General features: G+C 34.6%; 1 protein-coding gene across 1 annotated transcript; it reads right to left on the reverse strand.

Annotated features, from left to right (window-relative positions):
- Positions 1-6,879: 6,879 nt before the first annotated feature.
- On the reverse strand, positions 6,880-7,764 carry LOC148915316 (uncharacterized). The gene has a single exon (XM_089041533.1). The coding sequence runs from the start codon at positions 7,577-7,579 to the stop codon at positions 7,163-7,165; it is 417 nt and encodes a 138-aa protein (XP_088897659.1). The 5' UTR covers positions 7,580-7,764; the 3' UTR covers positions 6,880-7,162.
- Between the last annotated feature and the right edge of the window lie 2,047 nt (positions 7,765-9,811).

Here is a 9,811-nt window from a genome sequence, read left to right on the forward strand (position 1 = left end):
GAAAAGGTTGAGTTCTTAAGTTATAAGTTTTATAGCTGCATGTGTAATTTTACCTAGCTTTCTGCTCTCTCTTTCTTTTTCACTAGGTTGATGACACTACGCAGATGTTTGTGTTCCAACTGCTCTTTTCTTTTCTCCTTTTCTTCTTTTAATTGCATTATGACTGATCTTTGCAAGGGTAGATTGGTAAAAGGAATGCATGTCCTTGGAACCTGTGGCTGCAACAACTTACCATATAACTTTACAGGCTGTGTACCAAACGATATCTGCAGCAGTCCATTGAAAATACAAGGGCACAATAATACTAGACTAGTTGCCAGAAGTTTTCTTAGCTATATATTATGATTGGAAAATTATCATATGATGGGATTAGATATGAACAAAAAGCATCGTAAAATCACCTTTCATGTCAGTTGGTGCCTTTTAAAGTTTAAAATTCTTTTGATATTTGTTGTACTTAATATGACTAGGTGCTTCTCTGACTTAGCAGTTATGGATAAAGCAATTTGGGAAGAAATGAAATTATTCGGATTCCCGACTTTCCACATTTATTAACACATAAGGAATGAATAAATATGTGAGTCTCATATTAAAATTCATAATCACATGACTTCAAAATTAGGAATCATATCAACGAGTGGGGGTCGTTGATCCGATTCCCATTCATGTTCTCCCAAAAATAACCTTACAATTTTAGAATTCCCATTCATGTGCTAATTTAATGGGAATGACTTCTTCCCATACTAATTCCTATTACTTCTCCCATTCCTAAATTCCATAATTCCTTACTTCGCTCATTCTTAGTAAGTAAACATGTCATAACATCACAACCAAGGGATAAGATATTGACAAGTAGAAGCTCAAATTATGATATAGATTAGCATCTCTTGGCACCACAAAATAAGCCAGCTTCAGATTCAGAGGAAATGGGACTAAAATGAAATGAACAACTTGCAAGATTGACTAAGTCAATACAACATGAACCACGACATGGCTTTGTTTGCATCTTTTAGAGAGCGAGCTAGCACTTTCGAGTAAATATATGTGGTATGTATAAGTCTCAAAACAACACGCCAGGATTTGCTCTCCCACTGGTCGTAGACGGCTTTAAAGGTCTTTTTCCCTAAAGCAGCTTTGTGTCATGAGCCTACATCATATTTCGAATACCACATGCTTGGTGGGTACCAATTCTATAACCATCAAACATATTCAGTCAATCAAAAGTTATTGGAAAATCTAGAGTATACATAAATTTCCACATACCACTTAAACAGAAGAGACTCATATATATATATATATATATATATATATATATATATATACACCACTTAAACAGAAAGCGTACCCCTCTGGCAACTACCCGATACACGCCAAGAGAGAATAGTCGCTCGCGCCCACGTGTGTTGATGAATTTTGACATCTAATGTATTGCGAGTTATACATGCATGCATCAATAGTTATGATTCACTCATGCATGCGTAGGTGACTGATCGTAGCAGGAAAATTCACTTTTTCTATAATAAGCATTCAGTAATTAGAGACGATGACAATATGCATTTTCAAACTTGGCAACATGAGAAGGCTCATCATAGCCAGACTGCCAAGACATTCTTTGGCCAATGTGATTGGTGCATGCAGGCGTATTTTCTGTTTCCCCTCTAGCCCAAGAAAACAAAGCTGATAGATATCATTTTTTCATCATTTATGCATTATTAATCAACAGTAGATTCATCGTTAAGTAAGATATATATATATATATATATATATGTGATTAAAAACTAAACTAAAAGTTAAAAAAAGGAAAACCCCACATGAATTTATGCAAGTAAAGTAATTAGGTAAAGTCTAGGCCATGTCATGAGGGCTCCCCATGAAACGACAATGAGTGGAAGAAGAACCGCATCTACTAGGACATCTTATTATTATGAGACCCCATGTGAAAAGAAAACCATATCTATCTACACGGCGCAGAACCAGAGCACATCATCTCTGCTGCTGTCCCACCCTCCCATTCCATCTCATCCATAATAATATGAAGCCAACCCTGATCTCATATCAGGTTGCTCAGACTCAGACTGGCCTGGCCTACGTTAGGTTTTACAGAGACAGGTAACAACAGCATTTAAAAATGTAATAAATGATATGAATCTTACAGAGGTTTTTGGATGGGGATAAATAGTTGCATGGGCATGGCCATATTAGTGATGACAAAACTGACTATACATATGTATATCATTTTCATAATATAATCTTTCAAGATGGGACCTACCAATTCATGATTTCATAGACCTTTAGCATCAAGGAATGTCTTTACGAAATGAGCATTTGATGGAATTATGATATGATTTATTTACACTAAGTAACACCCCTGACCTTTTCAGTTTTTTCGTAAAATTCCTTTTCATTGATTTTTCTTCTGAAGAAGGAAATTTTATATATAAAAAAATTTCCAAATGACAAAGTTAGCCTTTGAGATTAGATTGTCATACATTCACTGAGGTTAAATATGTCATTAATTTAACTATAATTAACACCCCTTGAGCTTTTCAGTTTTTTCGTAAAATTCTTTTTTGTTGATTTTTTGTCTAAAAATTGATATTTTATATTTAAAAAAATTAAAAAAGTTGATAGAGGTCCAAAAATCCAACTAATAGTTGGGTCTAGTCCTCGAATAATTGTTTGTTGATACAAGTCCTTTGACTAGTTTGCCATATAGATTACATTCTATTTTTGTCATGCTGACTCAATCTTTTGTATTTAACTGATTTGTATTTAGATTTTTTGTTCCTATTATATCCCTATTGTCTAAAACGGGTAAGATGAGGATTTATAGGCCATTAATGATCATATTTGATCATGTAATTAAAGGAATAATTACATTTTGAATGTAAATGTCGAAACATGCTTGATTTGTACAAATTCCTATTTAACGTGGATTTTATTAATGCACATATTGTGCATAAATATGTTAATCCATTGCCACTTATTTTATTGTGCACTCCTTTTATTATTCGTTCATAATACAATTGCCCATTCATATACTATTATTGTTTTCTTTCCCATCTTTTATGTTTGTTTTAGGTTGTAATTTCATTTTTGCGTTGCTTTTTGTAGTATAATGTTTTTTTTCCACTCTATGTACCTAAAGATAATAATGATTAAAATTTTCAATTGTTTCTCACCAATTATCAAGTTGTACTATTTTTTAGTTTTATAACTTTGCGAAAGGGATTAATAATTCACATGTTATTTTTTTCCCCATCTCATTGTACTTGTTTATTTCTTCATGAACTATTAATATTATTCTTAAATTTGATAACCTATGCTCCAGGTACAATACCCTACTGACCATTGAAATTGACATACCTATCTAATAGGTAAAACACATATTGGATGCACCTCAGTACTAGGTAAAACACATATTGGATGCACCTCAATGACAGGTAAAACACATATGTTTAAAATAAAATAAAAAGTTATACCTCCATACTAGGTATATTAAAAAATTAACATTATGACAAAAAAATTCCATCAAAGAATTTTGAAAAATTCAGTATATAAATTTATAGCTAAAAGGTAGGTATATGCTACCAATTTAATAAAGCTACGAATATAGAATTCTTAAAAATATAGTTTCCATATATATAGATGAAATTTGAATTAAATAGGTTTTTAATATGTGAGGAATGAATTAAATAGGTTTTTTCCATATTTAAAAGTGGTATTTGTATTTACTTGCCATTTTTAACCAATGTCACATCCTGTAAATCTCTCGAATATGATGGCTACAAGGTTTGCATACCTGGCCATACAATTGATTGGGAGGACTGCAATTGAAGAGAGCCCAATTAGTGTCCTGCATTCATATTATCTAAATGAAAATGGACCCATATCTAAGAAGCTCTAAAAAAAATCTCCAAATGACAAAATTAGCCTTTGAGATTAGATTGCCATACATTCACTGAGGTTAAATATGTCATTAATTTAACTAAGTTTTTTATGTATAAAATCATCAATTTTTAGACGAACAACCAATAAAAATAAGTTTTGTGAAATAATTTGAAACCTCAAGATATCTTCGTGTAATTTGTTAAACCTCACAGAGTGTTAGTGATAAGAGTTATGATATTAAAGGATGACAACATGCCAAGCTTTTATCATCATCATAACTAAAATAAATAAATAACAGTAGGCCCAGAAGAACCCACTGCCGTCGGGCCCAAGCAATGCTTTGCCAAGAAACTAAGGCCCAACATTGAGACCAAAAGGGTCACAGGGACGTTGGAAGCATGGATCTACTGGGTTATGCTTTCTTTTACAAATTTTACTTGTGCGTAGCACTGGTTTGGCTTCTAAATATTTTATGTCACTCGAGTTTTTCGAATTAGCATTGGAGGTTGGATGGCGAAGCACAACATGTTTTACCGTTCCTTTATGACCCCTCGTACCACTATTACCCCGAAGAAAAAAAAACCCACTAAGAAGCCAAAAATTCCAAATAAATGTAAACTAGGGCTCGTATAGTGCTTATGATTGAATTGGATAGGATAGGATAACTCCTTATATTTAAAGCATGTTAAAAGGAATAAATCAAAAAAAAAAAAATTGATCTACTTGAAGAAGATAGATTACTCATTAAAAAAAGAACCTTTTCATGTATCATCTTCACAAAATGGTAGGATATCAACACTTTATCCTTCATAATCCCTTCAAAATGAAAAATCATTCACCTAAATAACTTCTACTGTCATTTCCTTCTTACCTTAGATTTAGTGACGTATCTAATCCAATTATATTATAGGCACCAAACAATCCCTATACGCCTATCCAAATACACAAACATAACTTACCAAAATAAATTTAAAAAATAAATAAAGGGAATAAGGGGCTTATAACTAGGGTTGTGCAGTTGGACCGCAAATACTAGAAATTGCCAATTTCCGATCGAAATTTTCAGCCAGCAAACCTTTGAATTTTCCGGTCAACAATTGGTTGCGGTTGGACGATAGAGCCAAAATGTTGTGGATGCAGTTGCAGGATACCAAATTCATCTACAACCGCAACCGAACTGATATAGAGGTCTTCTTCCTCTTCTTTCTCTCTGTTTTTGTTATCTCTCTCTGTCTGTCTCAGGGGCGGAGGTACACTAGGGCCTGAGGTGGCCCTGGCCCCTCCACAATTTGTTCTCAACGCAGTCAACCTTGGGTTTTAGTTCATATATTTAACAATGCAGACCATATAACCATTCTAATGGCCCCCCCAATTGCAATCCATAAATAACTTCATTTATAATTATATGTAAATTGTTTGTAGGCCTATTACACAACTGACATAAAAAAGGAAATATTAATCCTCTAATAATCAAACCGATGAGCCAAGGGAATAGAAAATAGTGTGACAAAAAAAAAGGGGGAATAGAAAATAAGTAGTTTAAAGGGAAATGAGATTTTATTAGTACACTTTTCCGTTTTGATGCATGAAATTAAGTACAAAGTTCTAAAAAATGTAATTTTTTCTTATATATATTATTGATGTAAGATTGAATTGTTTTTTCTATACTTGTATTACGGTTCGGCCCCTCCACACATACAATCCTGCTCCATCTGTCTGTCTCTCTCTCTCTCTCTCTCTCTCTCTCTCTCTCTCTTTGGTTATCTTCTTGAGATATTTAGTCATATAACCTTTCTTAGCACTAAAACTATAAATAAATCCTACACCATTTAATTTCTATAAACAAACCCAAAAAAAACCCCAAAAAATGATAGTTGGAACTATTGAATTTAATTTTAATTATTAAATTACTTTGATGCCCCATTGAGTGTTTTGTGTTTTTTTTTATGAGGTTTTTGGGTTGGGTTTGTTTTAAGAAAACAATGGTGGTTATGTAATTTAAAAGAAGTTAAAAGCTTTTTTGTTATGTTGTAAATGGGTTTTGGGTGTGTTTCTAAAGTCCATTTTATATAGATTTTTTTTAAAAATAATTAGGGCTTCTATATTAGGTATTATAGTGAATCTCCATATCTTCTTCCTCTTTGTCTCGATCTCTCTCCCTTAACAACGACGCCGCACCAAGTCCATAACCCACCCTCCTCTTTGCCTTAACGATGTCGCTGCTCTCCCTCTATGTTCTCAATTTTTTAATTAATTTTTTTGCAAATTTAGTAACCGACTGATATTAATTGTAACATCCTACATCGACCAACAAAGAGGGGGCGATACGCCTTATATGTACATGCTCGTCTCTATCTAGCACGAGACTTTTTGGGAGCTCACTGACTTCAGAGTTATGAAAACTTTGAAGTTAAGCGAGTTGGTGCTAGAGCAATCCCAGGATGGATGACCCTATGAGAAGTTGCTCGTGAGTTCTTAGAAACAAAACCGTGAGGGCAAAAAGAGGGGCCCAAAGTGAACAATATCGTACTACGGCAGAGCCGATCCCGGGATGTGACATTGATAGCCACCACGGTAAACATTACCCTCGATAACCAGCGTTGTGCGGTTCAACGATGGTTTAGATGTTGGCTATACTAGAAGATCTAGGCCAGTTGCCAGTTACGCCATTAACACCCCTACTTATAATCCTGAACTCTAATCTCCAACAATGAGGCCAAACCTAAAATATCCCAAATTTTAGCCCAATTCCCCTCCTAACTCAAGAAAATTAAGGAGTCAAACTAAACCCGAACTTGGGGCCAAACAAGAAGGAATCAATGCCGGAGATATTAAGAAGCTTGAATACACTGGGATCTACACTTGCAATTAATGGCTTGATGATGCATACGAAGAAGGTAAAATGAATTTAAACTCTAATTTCTTACACTGAGCATGTTAAGGTCCGATTCCAGTGATATATTGTATCTTACTTAAGTAATATCAACAAACAAATAAGAACTTTATTTATTTTGAGTAATAATAATAATTCATTATTCCTTACAATATAATAAGAGAAAATAATAATAAATTAATAAACAATTAATTGGCTAGCCCTTATTCTTGCACTTACACACACGTACACAAATTCATAGATAGAGCCCAGCTACTATTTTCAGGTATATATAGCTGAGCTTAATAAAACAAATAAAATTATCAAAGTATAGCTGCACAATTAATAATTATATTGCAATATCCTCCTTATCGATCGAGTAGCAGTGATCTGGTGCGTTCATGCATAGCTGCACATCCCATACGCACATGAGCTGCCTTTCTTGCACTTGTTGTTGCAGCTGCCGCAGTTTTTCTTGTCCGACCTCGGATTCACACACTTACCTTTGCAGCATATCTCTGCGTACTTGCATTTCCTCCCACACTTGCCACAGTTCGCCCTGTCTGTGTTCCTGTCCACACATTTCTTCTTGCAGCAATCTGGCCCTGCGCTGCCCGACGCCCGACAAACCTTAGGGTATCTGTCGCAAGTCATCGCAGGCGGCCGGGAGGCAAGGAAGCGGCTTCTTCCCCTCAGAGAATTATTATTGTTTTCCTCGTTGAAGAATGATTCTTCTTCGTCTGGTATCGCAGAAAGAGTAGTGATGGCTGAAGCCATTAGCATGGCAAGCATTAGGAAAAGCATGAAGGATTTCATGATGATGTTTCGTTGCTATTGGTGCGTATGGTATGTGGTATGTATAAAAGCACAGAGAGAGAGAGAGAGAGAGAGAGATTCCAAAAGGTTCGTAGAGGATGGTGAAGCTTTGAATGTTTTGGATGGAGAAGCATGTAGGCTTTGGAGAAGTATATATAGAGAAGAAGAATGTGAAAGCGGTGTAATTCGTATATGGATGAGTATTGATGTGGTTAATGGATTGGTCTAATTCAAAGGGCTACGAAACTTTTAAGTAAACGAAGTTCGGCTTTCAAAGAAACATACACCCCAAATTAGTTAGGCGAATATGAACTTATGAGGAAGAAGAAGAAACAAAATTAAAAGTTTGTTACTCATAGTAGATCATACTAGTTACTAGTTAGGCAGCTGCCGCTGCTTCTCAAACATGGATCCATGGTATATACTGGGAATTAGCTACCTCAGCTAAACCCCAAGCCCGCCTTCCGGTTCCAGGGTCCAAGAAAAACCAAACTGTTGGTCTATTTTTCATATGGAGAAACCGTTACAGAAGCACTTGGACCCTATTTCTTGACTTTCTTCATACTTTTGGAAATCATATAATTGACCAATATGTGTCAAGAAGTTCAAGGAGGCACGTACGCCGCATAGGTTGATTATTCATTGTATCACATCACATGGTGTCATGATATATAACTTGGCACGTGCGACAATATTTACGTTAGTTTGTTAATTTTTGTCTTTACTTTCTAAAATCCTTTAATACACTTTCAGGTCATTTCGATGTAATTGAAAAGCCTATGTATATATATATACTTTTCGTTATACATATAAAGAAAGAAACTAAAGTCGTAGGGGTAAGCGACTATGTTCAGTAAAGAGGCAACAACTGGTAAGTGGATACCGTGTACCTTCCCTCACCACATGAAAATGTTTAGGTGACCACATTCCCTGCTTTGTTGAGCCACGCCATGGAACCGAGAGCTTCAAATGGGTTATTTTTGGTAAGCAGAACTAGTTATGCGAGATGAATCGGAAGCCGGATTACGGTGCCCAACTGCGCGCTAATCTATAACCCACAAAGAGTGTTGGTCGATTAAGACAGTAAGAAGGTGGTCATGGAAGTCAAAATCCGCTATACTATTTATTAAATAAAAAACTTTGTTTAAAATTGAAAATTATGTATTTTGAAAAACACGTGTATTAGACATGAAACATACGTACATGCATGAATTGTATGTTGCTTTAAAAAAAAAACGTGTATTTTCTAAACTACTCTTATCAAAAGGGCTTTTTTTAAACAAAAACCTTAAGCTATACTTGCAATTTTGGTGTTGGCCAAATAGGTGATGGAGAACACCCAGATAGGTGCAGAACAGTACGAGCTTATGAAGGATCTCATAATACCCCTTGGCAGAGCACCCCAATTCTCAGCTCAGAGTGGTGCCTAATGCAAAGGAACGAAATTCAAGGAAAAAAAAAGTTTTTTTTATAATAAAAAAACCCAGTATAGTCGCCCGGCTATACTATTACCCCAGTATAGTTTATAGCCGCACGGCTACACTATTTATTTAAAAAACTTTTAAAAACTGCAGTATAACCGTCCGGCTTTACTATTTGAATTATATTATATTCAATAAGTATAGCCGCACGGCCTTACTATAAAAAAAACTTTTTCAAACATTTGAAGTACAGCCGGCCCTCTATATGATTTATTATGTTATATTAAAGAGTATAGCCATACGGCTATACGATTTAAACCCAAAAAAAAACCTGATGTATAGCCGCCCGGCTATACTATTTAATTATAATAATATTTTATGAGTGCTGCTAAACAAAACCTAAAATTAACTGAGTACACCCTATGATCTATGTATTATATATACTGTAATATTTAAAACAAAATGTAAAATTAACTAAATACACCCTATTTAACTACTAAAAATACCCTTGGTACACCCTAATACAGACTATCTCTTCAAAAAAAAACCAACAACATTCATTGATCTCCCCACAATCCCTTTTTCTCTATACTTTGATTCTCAAAGTTTTTAACTGTACAATCTGGGCAAAATTGTTTTTGATATATCCTAAATCTAACTAATGATAAAAAAACGTTCAACATAATTCTTTGACATTGATCCTAAATCAAATAATAAGTAATACTAAGTAACGGAATCACTCTTATTAAAATACTCAATTTTGCAGCTTCGGGTTTTATGTTTTTTTTTCCCATGTGAAACACAGTATTTC

This window comes from Prunus mume, linkage group LG7 (genome assembly GCF_029339155.1).
Source record: "Prunus mume cultivar Tortuosa linkage group LG7, ASM2933915v1, whole genome shotgun sequence".
NCBI lineage: Eukaryota > Viridiplantae > Streptophyta > Magnoliopsida > Rosales > Rosaceae > Prunus > Prunus mume.